We start from the raw sequence: 20678 nt of genomic DNA on the forward strand, positions 1-20678 counted from the left end.
CAGTAGACAGCACGGTGTGTGTGTATACAGCACAAGTTTGTGTGTTCGTACCAATCTGTTTGCAGAGTGTGTATCCCAGGTGTCTAGCCCCACTCAGTAGCAGACGAAGCACAGTGTCTCTAGTGGTTCCATCTCCTCTGGACAGCTGGAGCAGGATGTTGGCTGCATCCTCCAGACCCTCCTCTGAACACGAGTGACTGGTCAGCACCTGGGAAAGGGAAGGGAAGTGTTACTCAAGCCCGGGGGGTGTTCATTTGGTACCAAATGGAAGAAAAGTGACTGAAACTGGGAGGAAGGTCCTAGGCGCTGGTCAATAGGAGTGCACAGTAGGGGGAATATGGTGCCATTTCAGACGCAGCCATGAATGTCCCTTTCTTTGTGCCACACTGCTTTTGAACGGTTACACCAACACATGCATCTAACCACGTAGAGAGCGATTAGCTTTCCCAGTTAGGGAACCAGTGTTAGTTTTAGGGGGCATTTGGTACCTCGACAGAGAGCTGTAGTTGTTTCTCAGTGAGTCCAGTGGAAGCCAGCTTGGTGTCACTTTCAACACAGAGCACGGTCGCTCTATGCTTCCCTGTTGAGACAAAACACACACATCAGTATTCTCTTCTACTATGGTGCGTTACCTTGTAGGGTGCACATAGATAAACACACTCCTTAGTATTGCTCGATGTGTATTATTTGCTGTGTATTTTATGTGGGAGCAGCAGCGCTTGTAAGACTAAATTCCCTTCTGGGACAATACAGTTGATCTTTTCTTATCCCACTCAAATAGAAACTGATGTCACTGTATTGCTTGTGAAGTGAAGATGCTAGTTGTTCTCACCTGTGGAGCTGGCTCCAGTAGTGGTGGGTATAGACACTATAGCAGTTGAGGTCTGGCCTGTCCCTGAGGACGAACCCTGCGCTGCAGCCACTACCGAGGCCCCCGACACCACCCCGACCCCTGAGACCACCCCTACAGTGGTCCCCTGAGCAGAGGCAGAGACAGAGCCTGGAGCGGCGGCTGCTGCACCGGCGGTGGTAGTCTGCGGTGTTGGGTGTCCGGCGGGGACTTCCGTAGCCTTATTATCAGGCAGGGCGATGGAGATGAGGGAGAGGAGACGCAGGAGCTTCTCGGTTAGCAGGGAGGAGCGTCGTATCACTGGGTGGGACAGCATATTCATCAGCTGGCCCAGCGGAGAGGCCTCCAGGCTGAACTGAGCACCGTCTGCCTCCCCTCCCGCCCCCAGGGGAACCGTCTTCATGGAGGCCTTGCCTTTCCTCGACACATTCATGTTGTCCAGCTTCACCAGCAGGTCCCAGAAGTCGGTGGAGATGCCCAGGGACTGGGGGGTGATGGCCGTGCCACAGGCGCCCCCGCCCAGGGAGTTCTGGGCTGAGGTGGGGGTGTTGGAGGAGGTCTGGGTGGATCTAGAGCCTCCTCCTGCTGTTCCAGTGACGATGGAGGCAGCAGCACACAGACGTGAGTCCAGATCAGAGGTGGAGGAGGAGAGCAGGTCCTTACAGCGCTGCTGGGTGAAGTGACTTGGGAACACCTGGAGATAGGAGAGGAACACAAGAGACACAGATTACATTGACAATTTACACTTTGCCTGAGATTTTCAAACACCCATTCAAAGTAATAACATAACTAACAAAAGCTCTGGTCAACTGGCAGTTATCTATCAAACACACCATTCAGATAAACCAGCAAAGTTTTGGACCCCCAAGATGAATGACTGACAGACTCCTGAGCAGTAACGTGTTCATCCACCCATCCAGAGTACTAAACAGTCTCCTACCTTGGCCAGTTGGATAAGAGTATCCAGTACGTGTCGACAGACCACAGGGGCGGCCTGAGGGTGGATGTGTACGGTCGACCCTCCTCCCCCTGCACATGTCATCCCCGCTGCACCCCCCTGGACCCCTCCTCCCAGGGTCCCCCCGGGCCCTCCTGACGTCCCCCCCGCAGAGTGCCGGTCGGCGTGCTTCCGTCCCGACACCCGCTGGATCTGGAAAATGTTTGTACGGCAGCCTAGCGCCGCGTCCATGGAAACGGACAGCCAGGAGAGCTGGGAGGAGCTACGAGACTCCACCCGATTGAGCAGCTCCAGAGAGGAGGAAGAGAGGGAGGCGGCAGCGGTAGCTGTGGTCGTAGACCCTTTACTCCCTCCGTAACCTCCCTGACCGGCGGCAGTCCTCTTGCCTCTGGCGTCTTCCAGGCGGGTGGTCTCGACACAAACCTCGCTCTCGCTGCTGCGCTGCAGGATGGAGAGGAGACTGCGGATGACCCAGCCACGCGTCTGAGAGTGGTAGCACAGGTTGCGGAGCACGCGGTGCAGACGGCTGGTGTTGAGTTTGGGTTCATCTACAAAGAGGAGGACCAGGAGACAGGACAAGGCCTCGTGGTCCAGGAGCAGACGACCGCGCAGACGCAGCAGAGAATCCACACTGGAACTGGACGGCCTGAAAGGACAGAGAACAGGTTAGATGGGAGCTTAAGATGTCACGCACGCATACACACTTTAAACAGATTCATCTCTCACAGACCTTATCCCCTCACACCAATCTTCGCCCTCTCACCTGCTCTGGTTGGCCCCTCCACCCATCTGGAAGGTCCCTCCTCTCTGCACGGCCAGGCGGGTGTACTGTACCCCCCGGTTGCCCCCCAGGCGGCTGGTAAACGCAGGCGACCTCAAGATGGCCGACAGGGCCGAGCTGGAACTATGGCCGAACAGCCTCTCGTGCATCAGCTGTCTCTGACGAGCCTGGTGATGTCAAATTGACAAAACACGCAATCATGAAATGACTCCATAATATGGTTCACATCCCAGCCCGATGTAGCCGGAACAGTATGGTACATTTTATTTTTAAGTAATTCTATGCAAGTTGACTTTTGTTACTTGGTGCTAGTGTGTAGTAAAACGTTTGAATCTTACACTCACCTCCTGCTCGCGGCGCAGCGCGGCTGCCTCGGCGGCGATGTCCGGGGGCATGACGGCGAGCACGCTGTCCTCCATGTCTTCTAGGACAGAGCGACGCAGCTCCGAGGGGAGGGTCTGGATGAAGGTGACGGGGTCCAGGGGAGTGTCGCCCTGCGTGGGCTGCTGAGACAGCTCTCTACGCTGCTGTTCAGCACGTTGTTGGGCCAGGACCTGTGGAGAGGAGAGACAGACGAGACCTTTCTTTCTCCAACTAATGATCCCACTTTTGAAAAAAAAAACTGATTAAGGCTTTAAAGCATTAAGGCCCTACATATAGGCTTCAACAGCTTGAGTCCAATGGAAATGTTAGGTGTTAGACCAAGATCACTAAATCTCCCCCTCTCTACACAACTCATAAGTATGTACAATACATAGCTAAAGGTATGTGGACACCTGCTCGTCGAACATCTCATTCCAAAATCATGGACATTAATATGGAGTTGGTCCCCCCTTTGCTGCTATAACAACCCCCACTCTTCTGGGAAGACTTTCCACTAGATGTTGGAACATTGCTGCGGGGACTTGCTTCCATTCAGCCACAAGAGCATTAGTGAGGTTGGGCACTGATGTTGGGCGATTACGCCTGGCTCGCAGTCGGCGTTCAAATTGTTCCCAAAGGTGTTCGATGGGGTTGAGGTCTGTGCAGGCCAGTCAAGTTCTTCCACACCTATCACGACAAACCATTTCTGTATGGATCACGACAAACCATTTCTGTAAGGACCGCGCTTTGTGCAGTGGGGCATTGTCATGCTGAAACAGGAAAGGGCCTTCCCCAAAGTTGGAAGCACAGAATCGTCTAGAATGTCATTTCCCTTCACTGGAACTAAGGGGCCTAGCCCGAACCATGAAAAAAACAGCCCCAGACCATTAATCCTCCTCCACAAAACTTTACAGTTGGCACTATGCATTGGGGCAGGTAGTGGGTCTCCTGGCATCCGCCAAACCAAGATTCATCTGTCGGACTGCCAGATGGTGAAGCGCGATTCATCACTCCAGAGAACGCGTTTCCACTGCTCCAGAGTCCAATGGCGGCGAGCTTTACACCACTCCAGCCGACGCTTGGCATTGCGCATGGTAATCTTAGGCTTGTGTGCGGCTGCTCGGCCATGGAAACCCATTTCATGAAGCGCCTGACAAACAGTTCTTGTTCTGACGTTGCTTCCAGAGGCAGTTTGGAACTCGGTAGTGAGTGTTGCAACTGAGGACAGACGATTTTTACACGCTATTCGCTTCAGCACTCTGCGGTCCTGTTCTGTGAGCTTGTGTGGCCTACCACTTCGCAGCTGAGCCGTTGTTGCTCCAAGACATTTCCACTTCACAATAACAGCACTTACAGTTGACCAGAGCAATTTGACGAACAGACTTGTTGGAAAGGTGGCATCCTATGACGGTGCCACGTTGAAAGTCACTGAGCTCTAAGTAAGGCCATTCTACTGCCAATGTTTGTCTATGGAGATTACATGGTTGTGTGCTCAATTTTATACACCTGTCAGCAACTGGTGTGTCTGAAATAGCTGAATGAACTAATTTGAAGGGATGTCCACAATATTAAGCCCTACATATATACTTTACAAATAATTTATAAGACAAGTCATACTACATAAAGGATGATTATAAGGGTGATGTATTTTCGTTCCTCACCTCCTCCTGTATGGCGGGTGGCAGGGCAGCCAGGAACTCAGGGCTGACCTCTGTGACCCCGGGTCCTCCTCCCAGTACGGGGGCAGTGGTGGAGGGGAGGGTGGAGGCGGCAGGGGGGCGTGCTGGGGGTCGGATACCCAGCTGGTTCTGGAGCACCTCACGACGGATGTCCTCTGGAAGAGCTGCCAGGAAGGATGGGTCCACACCCTCTGGTAGACTGATGCCTGGAGAGAGAGAGAGAGAGGGGGGGGGGGGTTGTGAGTGTAGGGCTCTACTGTGCATGACGTAACACAAGGGTGGCCAACCCTCCCTCTGGAGAGCTACTGTGCATGCTTTTGCTCTAACAATCGAGGTCCAAACAAGGTCCTGATGAGCAAAAGGTGATTAGAAGAACCAGGTGTTAGAATAGGGTTGGAAGAAATGTGCCTTTTCCAGGAGGAATGCCCACCACTGAGGTAGAGGGGACAGAGAAACCAATCAATGAGACTCTTCTAACCTGCCAGTGGGTCCTCATCCTCGTTGCTGGTGGATGGGAGGGGCTCTTCCTGGATGGCCTGGGATTGGCTGTCGGCGCTGTCACTCCGGGGCATGGTCTCTCCAGGGGAGGAGACAGAGGTGGAGCTACAGAGAGAGGCAAAGCATGAGAGAGACAGAGAGGGGGAAGTGAATGCCTTGGCATGTGATAAAGAGTTTGGTTTAGCTCATCTTCCCAGTGTCCCTGTGTAGATCTGAACAGATCACATTGGTATAAGTAATATGGAACAGTAGCAGCTCCATCTTTCCTTCTGATAGGTTAGGTAGAATTTTGTTCATGTTTGATATACAACTATCCAAATCTTTTAGATCTAGAGAAGTGCCTACAGGGTAGAGGCTAGGGTTTGAATTTGGAATGTGTCGTTAGCATTGTCCTCCAAGACCCTCACCCTGACTCCGCGTCTGTCTGCCTGTCCGTCAGTCCGCTGTCTCCACTTCCTGACAGCTCCTGAGACAGATGGACAGCCTGGGTGGGGTTGGGGGCAGGCTCTTCCTGCGTAGCAGAGGCGGGGCTACTGGTATCCATGGGAGACCCTTCCAGTTGTGACACGCCCACCGCTGCAGGCTCAGAGGTCTCCACGATATCTGGACTCAGGGATGCTGGGCAGGGAGAGAAGACGGGAGAAGAGAAGAATGAGTGAAAGGAGTGGGGAAGAAAATAAGGGAGAGAAGGGGAGGGGAGAGAGGACAAGGGAGAGGAGAAAAATGGTCAGTTAACACACTAAACAACTATGCATAGGCTGACGGCAACAACGTGGGTAACAACGGTGGCATTAACATATATATTCCATTCCAAAATCTACACTAGCACAACACTTTAAAGCAATGTGTAGCTAGCCATGATTAGGGCTGTGGCGGTCGTGACATTATGTCAGCAGGTGATTGTCAAGCAAATAACTGCCGGTTAATGAACATAAACACGTTTAGCGTATAGCCTACAAGCCACTGATGCAGACCTTGGAACATCTACATTTTATAAAGGTCTAATAAATCCATGTAATATAGCCTACACAATCACAATAAATCCATTATATATTTTAGACGGGTCTAAAGAAACATGATATGAAGAAAACGTAGTCTATTTCAGAAGAAAAGAATAGCATACTCTGAGTTGTCCTTCTGTTAGGCCCTGATCTGGCTATGCCATATGGCTGTGGGCTACACTAGTTCGTTTAGCAGACAAGATTTGCTTAGAATATGAAGAATACAACTGAACAAAGCTGAATAAAATAGATTTTCTCCAAACGATTTGAGGGAGTGCGCACATGCGGCAATTCTGTGTTGAGCGGTTAACAAAGAAACAGGTCCTCCTATTTTGCTTAATTTGGTTATTTATGCAACTTCAGTTGTGATACAAACGTCGGGCTATATGTTTGGATTTTTTATACATTCTAAGGCTGCATGATGCAACTAATGATATTTTTTTTAAAGTCATGAGCTCTGCTTAGTTTTTTGCTTAGGCTGCACACACTTCATAAGTCTCTCATTCACAACTTGACAAGCACTTTGTGTGGCTGTAATGCCCCCTAAAAAAATCCATGCCTTTTGCGGCCAGTGGCAGTTGTGCCCTTGGGCTGAAAATAGTAATTATAATTCCCGTCTCCCGGCTGCGTGCGCCAAAGCGCCACTCACTCACATGGCTTTCTCAGATAGCTCAATTCTCATTAGCCAATGCCCATCACGTGATCGAGTCTTTCTCACAGGCTACAAGTGAAGACAGACACATTGTGGATGCAACTGCTCGCATCCTTATTCAATTCCGAGCTGCATATTGAAGATACTGGAAGATCTTAGCCAACAAGATGAGTAGGTCTAACGAACAGAAAAAGCACTAGTCTATGTCAATCTACTATCCCCCATAGTGCAAAAGTCGACCTACTTTATTCTGTGCGAGAAATAAACAGTCTGACAGTTGTGGGATGCGATAGACCCCAAATTAATACAACCATTAGCATCAAAAAACCTTTTTAAAGCAATGAGGTTGACAACAGATCAGAATGTTTAGCTTAAAATGTTGATAAACTATTAGGCTATTTCTTCACATAAGTGCAGCAACGCGCACACGGCAGTAGGCTATAAGCGCGAATGTTCCAAAATGCTATCAATTAGGCATGTAATGCTTTTATTATAAAGGTGCATTTTTACTTGAAACTCGCATGTACACTACCGTTCAAAAGTTTGGGGTCACTTAGAAATGTCCTTGTTTTCGAAAGAAAAGCAATTTTTTTGTCCATTAAAATAACATCAAATTGATCAGAAACACAGTGTAGACATTGTTAATGTTGTAAATGGCTATTGAGGCCTCCCAAGTGGCGCAGTGGTCTAAGGCACTGGATCGCAGTGCTAGCTGTGCCACTAGAGATCCTGGTTTGAATCCAGGCTCTGTCGTAGCCGGCCGCGACCGGGAGACCCATGGGGCGGCGCACAATTGGCCCAGCGTCGTCCAGGGTAGGAGAGGGTTTGGCCGGCAGGGATGTCCTTGTCCAATCGCGCTATAGCGACCCCTGTGGCGGGCCGGGCGCAGTGCACGCTGACTGGGTCGCCAGGTGTACAGTGTTTCCTCCGACACATTGGTGCGGCTGGCTTCCGGGTTAAGCGGGCACTGTGTCAAGAGGCAGTGCGGCTCGGTTGGGTTGTGTTTCGGAGGACGCACGACTCTCGACCTTCGCCTCTCCCGTGTCCATACGGGGGTTGCAGCGATGGGACAGGGACTGTAACTACTACCAATTGGATACCACGAAATAGGGGAGAAAAAGGGGGTAAAATACCCAAAAATAAAAAAATTAAAAGTAAATGGCTATTGTAGCTGGAAACGGCTGGTTTTTAATGGAATATGTACAGAGGCCCATTATCAGCAACCATCAGTCCTGTGTTCCAAAGGCACGTTGTGTTTGCTAATCCAAGTTTATCATTTTAAAAGGCTAATTGATCATTAGAAAACCTTTTTGCAATTATGTTAGCACAGCTGAAAACTGTTGTGCTGATTAAAGAAGCAATAAAACTGGCCTTCTTGAGACTAGTTGAGTATCTGGAGCATCAGCAATTGTGGGTTCGATTACAGGCTCAAAATGGCCAGAAACAAATAACTTTCTTCTGAAACTCGTCAGTCTATTCTTGTTCTGAGAAATGAAGGCTATTCCATGCGAGAAATTGCCAAGAAACTGAAGATCTCGTACAACGCTGTGTACTACTCCCTTCACAGAACAGCGCAAACTGGCTCTAACCAGAATAGAAAAAGGAGTGGGAGGCCCTGGTGCACAACTGAGCAAGCGGACAAATACATTAGTGTCTAGTTTGAGAAACAGACGCCTCACATGTCCTCAACTGGCAGCTTTATTAAATAGTACCCGCAAAACACCAGTCTCAACGTCAACAGTGAAGAGGCACTCCGGGATGCTGACCTAGGCAGAGTTGCAAAGAAAAAGCTATATCTCAGACTGGCAAATAAAAATTAAATATTAAGATGGGCAAAAGAACAGACACTGGACAGAGGAAGATTGGACAGACGAATCGAAGTTTGAGGTGTTCGGATCACAAAGAAGAACATTTGAAGAAGAACATTTGTGAGACGCAGGCCAAATGAAAGGATGCTGGAGGAGTGCTTGATGCCATCTGTCAAGCATGATGGTCTGGGGGTGCTTTGGTGGTGGTGAAGTGGGAGATTTGTACAGGGTAAAAGGGATCTTGAAGAAGGAAGGCTGTCACTCCATTTTGCAACGCCATGCCATACCCTGTGGACGGCGCTTGATTGGAGCCAATTTCCTCCTACAACAGGACAATGACCCAAAGCACAGCTCCAAACTATGCAAGATCTATTTAGGGAAGAAGCAGTCAGCTGGTATTCTGTCTTAATGGAGTGGCCAGCACAGTCATCGGATCTCAACCCTATTGAGCTGTTGTGGGAGCAGCTTGACCTTACGGTAAGAAGTGCCCATCAAGCCAATCCAATTTGTGGGAGGTGCTTCAGGAAGCATGGGGTGAAATCTCTTCAGATTACCTCAACAAATTGACAACTAGAATGCCAAAGGTCTGCAATGCTGTAATTGCTGCAAATGGAGGATTTTTTTTTCGAAAGCAAAGTTTGAAGGACACTATTTCAATTAAAAATCATTATTTCCAACCTTGTCAATGACTACATTTCCTATTAATTTTGCTATATTTCCTATTCAAACTCATTTCATGTATGTTTTCATGGAAAACAAGGACATTTCTAAGTGACCCCAAACTTTTGAACGGTAGTGTATGCCAGTTAGGCTCTACACCCGTTGTAAAGCGGATTCATGTGATTAATTTTAAAGAAGTTATTTGGCCACTTTAGTTGTGATACAAACCTTATCAAAACATATAGGCCTATGGGCTAGGCTACATGAGGTGTGCAACTATGATTTGAAAAAGTCGAGAAAAAAAGCATGCACTGTTTCCTGCCTTACTGCACACAAGCTGGGCATCATTCACAAGTGATAGGCTAATATTGTCACCCATCAGATTATTCTTGATTTAATCTAGTTTTTACATATACTAAATAATATATGTGTGAAATTTGTTTTGATTTAGAATGGACCATTATCATGCACCTGTCTCGAAACAGTAATCTATGCACTTAAATAGTGGATGGAGGACGCTTTTCCCATGGTTCATTTTCATGCCAGCCAGGTAGGCTATACTCCTGTTGTAAAGAGAAGCAATGTTCCTTATTTTAGGAAAGTTGAGAAATAAATATAGTATGCCTAGCCTATAGAAAAGCTGATGGGATCCTCCTCTCCTTAATAGAGGCCATCACTCTGTTTTCTTGTGCAATTGCATAGTCTATAGAAATGTTGCGCAACATGAGCACTCATGAAGTGTTTGATTAGATTTTCGATTACATTGATGTCAGAGTGATTAGAGGGACAATAGAGTGCTGAGTACCAGGCAGTTAGCAAGTTTGGTAGAATACTAATGAGCATCAGCAGCATCAGAGCTTGGAGAAGCCTAATTACCGTGACTAAACAGTCACGTGGAATTTGACTGCGGTCATGACTTGTGACCGCCGGTGTGGCGGTAATATGGTCACCGTAACAGCCCTAGCCATGATGGATATATTCAAAAGGAAACTGCTTAGTCAACAGCATCACTGCAGATACAGACGTGTGCCCTTAATGCTCGTCAGTCACTCTGTGGAAGAGGGTGCATTCGTTTTAGCTAGCCTGGTGCTCTGGGTGGATGAGACCAATGGAATGGTCTCAAATGTGCAAACTCCGCCAACCGGTGCTCTGGGCAAGCAAAACAAACACACCTACACTTTTTACAGTTTCAAAGTTAGTCTACCTTCCCTGCCTCCATCCATCGCTCCTCCTCTCCCTCTCTCACCAATAGTGGGCGCCGGGGACATTTCCATCTGTGACGCCTCCGCTTCGCAGGTCGGCCTATCGGATGCCGCCGCAAGGGCAGGAAGACCCGCCCCTGCCAGGGCGGTCAGCGAATTGGAATGCGACTCGGCCAGAAGCAGGTCTGCGATTGGCTGGTGGACCTGCTGGCTGATGGCAGTCTCCAGGGAAACCAGGGCCTGTTTGTGGGGGGCGGGGGTGGTAGGGGTGACCTCTCCTGAGGGGGGCGCGGTGAGGAAACCATCCGAGACCCGGGGGGGGTCCAGACACGACACGCCACTGCCCTGGGCCTCACCTTCTGAGCCAGGGGAGACACATAGAACAGAGAGGAGAAGTCAGACAAGAGTTTGGGAGTACTAGGTTCACTTGATGTCCTTCTGATGTGACAACACACAGAACAGGAGGGATGCGTCAAACTAACTCAATAGAGAGCAATAGATTCACCACTTCAGTTACATAGGAGTACAGAGACAGGTCCTACAGGTGTGCTAGTACTGGAATAGATTAAATAAGGGGAACTGGCTGGGGGAACCAAGGATTGGTTTGGGGAGCACCGAGTTAGAGGGATAACAATGACATCAACGGTCCAAAGCTTATTTTTCCTGAGTGAGATTGCTGTGAGTTTGGCAGCACTGAGGAAGGCAGTAAGTTGTATAGTTATCTCCCGTACGGGGTGCACTATCCTGATCCCCAACAACAACACAACTTACTACCTCACCACAGCACAGCCACAGAAGGGTATGGGTTCCACATCCGTATAACACACGCACAGAAGCACATTGGGCTACATAATCAACATCATCGTGTGGCTCACTTGGTAGAGCATGGCACTTGCAACGCCCGGGTTGTGGGTTTGATTCCCACGGGGGACAAGTATGAAAATGTATGCACTCACTACTATAAGTCACCCTAGATAAGAGCGTCTGCTAAATGACTAAAATGTAACTACCGTGTAACATTTGTTCCCCAACTATTAGTTGCAGAGTAAACGTCCAAGCCAAGATGTCAGTCTTGCGGTTTCCATGGTAATAGGGTCCTCTGGGTCGTTATGGCGTTGCCGTGGGAAAGACAGTAGACTGTATAGTTATCTCCCAGATCTGGTGTGATCCTAAAACTATACAAACTACTACCTCAGCCCACAGCACGCTACGCTGTGTCCGTCTGTCTGTTGGATTCAAGAGGGTCCAGACAGAGGACACTTACTGGGCCACTGTCCATTCAGACATTCACAGAAAAAAAGACTAAACGTGAACAGAAAGTTATCTGAAATGAAAGGATTCACTTTTGCAAAATGGTTCAAAGTTACAGCCCCATTGATGAATCAGGTAAAAGCACTTGCACTCTTACAAAAAAAACACTCTTATAGTTTAAAAAGTATATACTTAGTATAGTGTTGGCATTTAAAAACAAGGTGCCAGTACCAGCAGTGTTCTCTCCAGCCGCACCGTTGACCGTCCCCTGTCCTGAGCCCTGTAGACTCTGCTCCCTGGCCTCCTCTCCCCCTGTCCTGTCGTTCTGCTTAGCCTCCTCCTCCTCCGCCAGCTGTCGCCTTTTCTTCTCCCTCCTCTCCTCCAGCTCCTCGTCTCTCAGGGTCTCCAAGTGTTGCAGGATAGGAACCTTCACCACTGGGAAGGAGAGAGATGGGGTTAAAGGGATGGGGTGGGGTATACAGTATGTGTGTCTGTGCATAATGTGTGTGCGCGTGCATTTATAAGTCTTCATGAGTAACTCTGTATGATTCAGCAACAATGTGAGAATCAGGGAAAATAATATTCTCTTAGTAGTCCAATAGCAGGCTAGTAGAGGACTGTCGTACCTGCTACACAGTCGTGCATGCTCTCAGCGTCCAGTACTTTACACTCATCAGTCCATCGGGTTAAGGCAGTGGGGATACTGGACAGAGTGCCTGGAAAGACAAGATACATAGTTGAGAGGAATTCAACATGATTCAATCAAAGTTAGGGATCCCAGCACAGACTAAGCCCCTAGGGCCAGTTACCCCACACAGATTCAGCCCAGTCCTGGACTCATTCTCCAATGACAGTATTTCTTAGTCCAGGACTAGGGTTAACTTGGGTCTGGTAAAGCGGCCAATATAGTAGACTGGACTGGTGGACAGCGTGTCATACCCGCTTGTCCTCCGGTGCTGCTCTGCTCGTGGAAGAAGTCGTCGAGCAGCTCGTCGTCGGAGCGGGCGATGATGTGCACGTCCTCGTTGCCCACCAGGAGACGTGCGCGGCCGCGGGACTGCAGGGGCAGAGAGCTGGACAGCTGCAGGATGTCTGCTGCAGCACTGGGACCTAGCAGTCTGGAAGGGAGGAGAAAGAAGGGAAGGGACATTTAATATACAGCAGTTTATTGTCTTACAACACTGATACATACACATTCACACATTTAAGTACACTCATTCTCATCTAACACACCGACATTAACAAACACTTTCAGAACCTAGGACCTTGGAAATGGATACACGAGTATAGCAACTATTGTCAATACTTTGTTTTTGAGGTGCGATTGATTTAGCTCGGAGAATGCATTTGGGGGACTATTCCATTTGTTCCTTTGTACGTGGCAAACAAAATCAAACGCTGCTTAAATGTTTGACAAAATCTGACCCATGACCTAGGAAAAGTCCCATTCATTCATTCATTCATTGTAGCATCTCCATCTCACCTCTGCAGGATGAGTGGGGGGTTGGGCTGTCTGTTCCCGGGGTAGTGGACGTGTATCGTGTGGCCCGTGTTGGCGGTGAGCTGGCGTAGCGTTCTCTGGCTACGACCCATGCCCTGCGCCAGGCGGTTGTTGGTGCCAGCTCCACCCAGCGTTAGGGAGCCGTGGTCGGCGTGGCGCACCATCAGGGGGTGGGAGCTGGGGATGTTGCCTGGGGAGGGAGGGATGTCAGCTGATGGGAACACGATAAACAGAGAGAACAGTTGCAGACATTAGGGGGACACGTAGTGACACAACCCCGTCATTCTACATACTGCTATATGGCCATTATAATATAGGCTATATATTATTAAAGCTACATAGCTATTCGAAATTATATGTCTAGTGTTAGTTGTTCATTAGGACTTAAGAGACAGACTAGAAATCTTCTGAGATATCAGGGCCCGTATTCGTAAAGCGTCTTACAGTAGGGGTGCCGATCTAGGATCAGTTCTGTCTTTTAGATTCTAATGAATATATGGACAGGGGGACCTGATCCTAAATCAGCACTTCTATTCCAAGACGCTTTATAAATTTGGGCCCAGTAAATTTGGGCCCAGTTCAATAACATAGAAGTTGCCTTCTAAATCTATCCATCCATTCAAAACAAAGACTGAAAACAAAGAGGAATAAAACACCAGACTCACCGGTGCTGGAGAACATGTTGTCAAACTCTATGATGAGGTCATCGTCGCGGTCAAACCTCTCGAAGCGGATGTGTGGCGCAGCGTTGATGTCTGGGAAATCTTCATCCAGCTCCATCTCCGAACCTTCATCATCGTCATCCTCATCTCCTTCTTCATCATCCTGAGAGAAACAGGAGATGGCATATTTAGATGTGATTTTTTTCTTCTCTACACATTTTCCATTACATATTATAAGACTCATTCTAAAGTAAGTAAATGGAGACCATTCGAACCCAGGTCTCCTGTGTATTAGCCTGCTAAGCCAGAGCAAATGCAACTACTCAGGACTCAGACAAGTTAATTGAACACAGACACAAAAAAACACTCCTTCCACAGTCTTCAAACTCTTCCTCACCTGGTCCTCCTCCTCTTCCTCTTCTTCCTCCTCCTCTTCGTCCTGGCTGTCTTCTTCATCGTTGCTACCACTGGAGTCTTCCTCCTGCGTGTGCTCCTCATCCTCAGGCTCCAGGATGTTCATAGAGTCTACGGAAGGAGAAGACGGGGAGAGAGAGGACAGTGTACTGTACTGTGCTGGCCTGGTTACACATACACCATAATTGTTGGAACCATGCTGGAGAGCACAATGTAAAAAGAAAATATTAGAGCCAGCACTGACCTTCTCGGTTGGCCTGTAGAGTAGAAGCCTGACTGATATTGGAGGGCGCCTCATCCATCAACACGTCCTCTTGAGATTCATCCTCGCCGCTGCCACGTCCCACTGAGTGACAGAGCAAACAACCAATCAGAAACAAGACCATGTATCGCATGTGCCCGCCCCTTTCTTTCGACACCATACCATTTCACTCTGTGGAGTCCAGTGGTGTATTCATACAGGTGAAACATTAAAGTAACTGTCCAGTGAAAATCTGTTTTCAAAGTTTATATTCTGTTAACTCGTACCCAAATAATGTTATTGACTCATCCTATACTCATTTGTTGCCAAAGCATAAACTTGTATCTGAAATGCTTGCCATTTCCTCAGAGGATGAGGTCATCCTCCTGAGGAGGATGAGCTGGCCAATCAGCAGTCTACATGCATGAATATGTGTTAATTCATTGTACCGTAATTTTCGGACTATAAGCCGCGCCTTTTTTCCCATTTTTCGACCCTGCGGCTTATATAACGGTGCGGCTAATCTATGGATTTTTACAGCTAACGGCCACTAGAAGACCTCCTAAATCTATGGATTTTACAGGTTACAGTCCACCAACTTTAACTCTATGGGCTCTATGACCGGTCCGCGCCCCCCACCTTTAAGCGGCGGGCTCCAGCAGGAAAAGCTGGAGGCCGGAAAAGAGTGAGACAGGTAGCGCGCAAAAGTAAAAGTGGAACCGAGAGTGGTACGAGAGCAAGACAGACAGACATTACGAGAGCGAGACAATTTGTCTCTTTCCCGACAATCCCCTCTGTGCACGAACCCTTACATATGGTAATTAAACATTAAAACACCTGCGGCTTATAGTCCAGTGCGGCTTATATATGTACACATCATTCAATATCATTCAATTTAGCTGCTGCGGCTTATACTCCGGTGCGCCTTATAGTGCGGAAAATACAGTAATTAATTATAGGTCATATTTCATAGAAATCTGGAAACTTTTAGAATGTTGCCAATAGAGATTTAATAAATAGAGCTGAAATGATGCCCAATTCTGCAGAAAATAATCAGCTGTTCTACAAAATGCTTTTCTAATCTGAACATTTTGTAAAATTTCACCCTTTTCAACAGACTCCTGGATTCCAGAATCCCTGCTTACCGATAATGGAGCTATTGACGGCGCCAGCGTCTCTCTCCAACAGCTCGTCTATCAGATCCACCAGCTCGTTCTCCACCTGCATGGCCGTTGTGCTGAGCACCTCCGGCTGACCAGCGATGACCACCGTGTCTCCCTCAGTCTCTCCGTCCATCAGGTCACTGTCTGTCCCCTGGACCCTGTGACTGCCCTCCACCAGAGTCCCCTCAGCCTCACCAGAGTCACCTGCAATGAAAATGGATTCAGTGAGTTGAACGGTAAGCCTAGAACAGTCTAAATGTGAGTTTTCTAATTCCCTGTGGTTCTGGGGAGTATGTGGGTGTTTGTGTGTAGTGTGTACATATTTGTTACTACATGTGTGTATGTCTACTATGTGTATGCGTGTTTATGAGTGCAAACGTGTGTGTGTGTATCACCTGAGGTACCTTGTGTGTTGCTGTTTGAGTCCCTGGCGGCTCCCACAGTGTCGTGCTCAGTCTTGTTCTTGCTGGATCCTCCCTTCCCTCCAAACAGGCTGCTGGGCTGGTTGACGATGCGGGACAGAGTCTCCAGGGGCTTCAGAGCTGCATTCACTGTGTTTGCCATGTTGGGACTGAGATAACAAGTCAAAGGTGAGAAAATATGCAGAAATACCAGAAATCAGTCAGTCATTCTCAATGGAAGGAAGAGACAAGGAGACATTCAGCGATTTGACCATTGGGGACAAGATAGTTGAGCATATTTGAACTCTATGCAAATGTAAGCAATGCGACGTTACAATAACCAAAGGGGGAAGAGAAGCTCTTAAGCCAGCTTTGGCACCGTGCTAGAAAGGCTACCAGTCAACGTGCAGTTTTGCATGCTGTTTGGAATAAACACCCACAGGGGGAGATTTCACAGATGCCTTACTATAAAGTAGTAAGCAATGTGAATCCTCTGTAAGAGGGTGAGTAAGGGGTTTAAGAGGATCAGTGTGTGTGTACCTGGACAAGTCGAGGCTGTGTGGTACTCTAGCCAGGTCGTTGACCAGTCCCTTCTTGAGGAAGAGGCGTATGATGTTGTTCATGCCGTTGTGCTGCGTCTTGGATGCTGCCGTGCTGTAGAAGCTAGAGGTGGACGGACACGACTCCATGATGGTGCTGATGATACACATCACCGCCTGGAGCCTGGGGAGGGAGGAGGGGAGGAGAGAGAAAATGGGGGAGTTTTCAGTGAAGCCACAAAGGGACAGATCAAATGCATAAAGAATGCCCTATGAATCTGACCATCTGTCAAATACATTCGACTCATTTCAACTTTTGACGCACATCAAAATGACAAATAACGCATGGTCATCTGTAGTCTCCGCCTCCGTCAAAAATATGCGCTCCATAGAAAAGCCATCAGCTCAGTTGGTTTTTGACAGATATGAAATCTCTGCCCAGCCCACTGCCTCACCTGGCGTGTTTCTCCGTGCCCTCTGCCATGGCCAACGCCCGGCTGAGTGCGGCCTTCACCTCGTTGACCAGGGCCACCTGTGCATCGGTGCCCGTGCCGGCAGCTGCCAGGCTGGCCAGGAAGAGGCGTGCCAGGGCCGGGGTGTCCTTGTCCTCAGAGCTCTGGGTGTGGGGCAGCAGGTGGTCCAGCACAAAGGCTAACACACTGCAGTCCTGCAGGGGAAGAGAGAGAGAGAGAGACAGAGAGAGCGAGACGGGAGTCAGGAGGACAAGACTTATAAATAACATATTACAAATATAGAGCAGTACAGTGGTGTAGCAGAGGGTGAGGAGAGGGACAAAAGAGAGGACTGGCGGAACGTATTGTACATACTTCTACAGAAATGATATACATAAATCTATACAGCACACAGAGAGAGGACTAGTCATGTTAAATAGAAACAACACAAGATATATTACACATCTCTAATGAGGTTGGAGTAATAGCTATGGCAATACAGGGATGGGAAGAGGAAAACAGGAGTTTGTCAACATCGTGTTTAAAGTCAAAGCATTGAGCCCTTGAGGCAAATTATGCCAAATGTATTTCAGTAGTAAAACTCTATAGATTGTGAAAGCTGGACGTTTTGCCCAATCCAGGCGAACCAACCCACCTCCTTGATGAGCTCAGACTGTCCGGCCGTGTAGCAGTAGGATGCTATGAGGGTGGCGATGCCCACGTAGGACCTGACCAGCTCTGCCAGGAGACGCAGGATGGTGGAGGTGGGCATCAGGGGCTTGGAGGCTTTAGCCTTGGCCCCCTTACCCTCCTCTGAGCTGGCTCCCTTCTCCCCCTCCACCTCCTTCTTCTCCTCACGCATCTCCTCTGGAGTAGAGGCTGAGGAGGGGAGAGAGGGTGGGAGATGGAGGGAGGGGAAATGGACGGGAGGAAAGAGAGAGGAGAGTTAGGATCATTCATTTGGTTTAAATACAGTATCTTGTATATTAGCATCATATAAATTGACCAAACTAAGGAAATAAGTGTATTGTAAAAGTACCAGTGGAGGCTGGAGGTGAGGAGGAGGGAGGGAGTGTCTCACCTTCTCCCTGGGGTGTGCCAGACTGAGAGGAGTCAGCCACAGCTCCATCTGCAGCAAACACTTGGGGCTGAGAGAAAAGGGAAGGGGGAGAAAAGATGACCTACAATATCTAGACCAATACAGCAGCTTTCAAAACATACATATCAATGTTTTGATTCAAGACAATCACACTCCTGGGTCCTGTTCAAGAAGAAAAACGTTTTGAAACGGAGAGGTAATCACCTGAAATTGTCCAACAAGAACACAGAGTCCTGCATCGGATACCCACCGTTCCCAGTGATTGACCCAGCAAAAAAATGAGTAACTGTACATTAGTAGGCCTATGTGTAGTGCTGAAACATTCCTAATTTGTCAGAGTGCAGAGCTTATGTTACCTTCCACCACGCGACAATACGTTGCCAAGTTAATTTTCCCTGACTCCATAGCTCACGCGAAAATGGCTTGCGTTCTTTTTTTTTTTCTCTTTTCGGCAGTAGGTGCACTTGATTCAGCTGCCCTAGCGCCGGGAAGGCAAAGTGTTCGCATTTTTAACCATTTCATGTGTCTGAAGGTAGAACTCCGCCTACTCAGCAGGCCCAGAGAGCAAATCAAGTGTACCTATAGGCCTGCCAGAAAGCTCAGATCACCGTGTCTGCAGTTTCCCTGAGCCATAGACCGTAAAAAGAAGCCTCGAACGCACAGCAAAGTTGATACTGTGACATTTCAAAACTAGACTCAACGAATACAGTAAAGAGCTGCTGTTTATATACGTAGCCTAAGTTCCTGTTTAAGTTGTTATTCAGCACTGCACGTTCTCCCTACTTCCACTCACGCTACAACCAGCACTGCAGCTGCAATGAATGAGTATATCAAAATGTTTCGATAAGCTTGCATTGTTATTATTAGTGGCTTGTGTCTTTTTTAATATTGAGGAATATTTCACTTTGTCTGGTCATAGGAGTAACAATATGAATTGGTGCATGAGGCAGAAATATTGTAGTGAGTTTCGCCATTAGCTGGAAGACTGTGTCCCCTTTTCTCAGCAGAGGGAGGGAGAGAGGAGGGCCGGTGAGAGGCAGCCTCACCACTGCCCCCTCCCTCCCCTCAGACTGACCATCAGATGCAGGCCATCAGTCCAGTAAAAATATTATGCTCACTTAGCTGTGCCTCACAAGTAATAAAACAAATGATCTATTACCAGTGTGATCATACATCTACATTTAAAAAATATAATTTCTAAATGGTCTGAGAAGAACAACATTGGCAGGGCAATTCAAGAATAGCCCATATGCAGTGATAATGTATTGGGCCTATATCTTACTGCACAAACCTCATTGCTACAGAACTGTTTTTAATTGGTTCATGTTGCATAGGCTTATGTTTTTTAAGTCATGTTTAAAAAAAAAAAAATCTGAGCAGTAGATCAGCTTGCATTTTGACTCAGAAAAGGTTGTGACCACTGATTTAGACCATACACAGGCTATATAAAGTTTAAACCTGTCCGGTTAGTCAAAGTTTGAGTACCCTACTAAAAAAAGCTAGTCTATTTTTGCAACCTATAGCCTATTCGATTCAGGGAATTATTTAAGTTTCAATTAAACTATTTGATTATCTAAACAATATTGAATGTAAAGGTATTGTTTTGTTATGTCGGCTATAGGCTTTCATTAGGTAAGAAGACGGCTAATTAGAAGGCTCTTCTTCAAAGCGATTTGAGTTGTCAATGTGCAGCATTGCATTGTGAAAATAAGACAGGCCTATCGTTCTTAATTCATGGCATGGTTTCCTTTTATCCTAAATGTTAAATAGACATGCAGGGAATGGGAATAGCATAATAGTGTACTACTCTGGAGTCATAAACACAATTAGGTCTAAATAAATCTCTCAGAAGAATTCTATGCGGGTGGGTCGGGTTGCGGAGAAAAATTTGTCCTGATGTCAGATGGGTCTCAGAATTGATGTGATCGATGCGGCTTCAGAAAACGGACCCATATCTTTTGTTTCCCGATGCAAAACGTTTTGCTACCGTGTGCTCTACTTAAACAGGACCATGGCCAGAATGACTCTTACAAAACAGCCAGCCAGACATGAAACTTACGTTGATATGGAAAGCGGACTGTGAGTCGAAGTCGCTGCCCTGTCTGGTGAGTCTGTACTGCTGGTAAACATCGTCGCCCACATCCTGGAGGATCTGACACAGGTCCTGCCCCGCGGGCACCGCCACCGCACGCTCCTCTGGACGCTCCGCTATAGGAGAGAGACACACACACAGTAAGTTAGCCCACAAAACCATCCACTTTACACAGGTGTAGCTACAATGCAACATTGATGTTGGAGCTTCGTTATCAGATATTCTGTTAGATCACATGGCTCCATAACTCGCTGTCTCAATGTATCTTTTCCTCGCTTCCTCTCTCCTCCACTCCTTCTCCTAATGCATTGGACAAGAAGAACCGAGGGGAGGGACCTTGGACCTTTTTGTCCAATACCGTTGAGAAGGAGGCAAGAAGATAGGATGCGAGGAATCGGGATAGAGCGCTTG

The 20678-nt window shown here is 47.9% G+C and overlaps 1 protein-coding gene across 1 annotated transcript in view; it reads right to left on the minus strand.

The window, feature by feature from the left end:
- Positions 1–20678, minus strand: part of huwe1 (HECT, UBA and WWE domain containing E3 ubiquitin protein ligase 1) — an 81463-nt gene that overhangs the window by 10412 nt on the left and 50373 nt on the right. The window contains exons 47-70 of the mRNA XM_084187819.1: positions 20235–20383; positions 18116–18224; positions 17732–17955; positions 17080–17291; positions 16626–16808; positions 16080–16255; positions 15667–15888; positions 14525–14626; positions 14264–14391; positions 13870–14029; positions 13187–13415; positions 12643–12821; positions 12330–12419; positions 11935–12138; positions 10455–10811; positions 5537–5747; positions 5110–5234; positions 4614–4837; positions 2934–3143; positions 2572–2756; positions 1791–2454; positions 833–1544; positions 489–580; positions 52–208 (exon numbers count right to left, since the gene is read on the minus strand). Coding sequence (XP_084043945.1) covers positions 52–208; positions 489–580; positions 833–1544; positions 1791–2454; positions 2572–2756; positions 2934–3143; positions 4614–4837; positions 5110–5234; positions 5537–5747; positions 10455–10811; positions 11935–12138; positions 12330–12419; positions 12643–12821; positions 13187–13415; positions 13870–14029; positions 14264–14391; positions 14525–14626; positions 15667–15888; positions 16080–16255; positions 16626–16808; positions 17080–17291; positions 17732–17955; positions 18116–18224; positions 20235–20383 — 5304 coding nt within the window. The remainder of the gene's footprint in view (positions 1–51; positions 209–488; positions 581–832; positions 1545–1790; positions 2455–2571; positions 2757–2933; positions 3144–4613; positions 4838–5109; positions 5235–5536; positions 5748–10454; positions 10812–11934; positions 12139–12329; positions 12420–12642; positions 12822–13186; positions 13416–13869; positions 14030–14263; positions 14392–14524; positions 14627–15666; positions 15889–16079; positions 16256–16625; positions 16809–17079; positions 17292–17731; positions 17956–18115; positions 18225–20234; positions 20384–20678) is intronic.

This window comes from Coregonus lavaretus, assembly GCF_964263955.1.
Source record: "Coregonus lavaretus genome assembly, chromosome: 22".
NCBI classification, from domain to species: Eukaryota; Metazoa; Chordata; class Actinopteri; order Salmoniformes; family Salmonidae; genus Coregonus; species Coregonus lavaretus.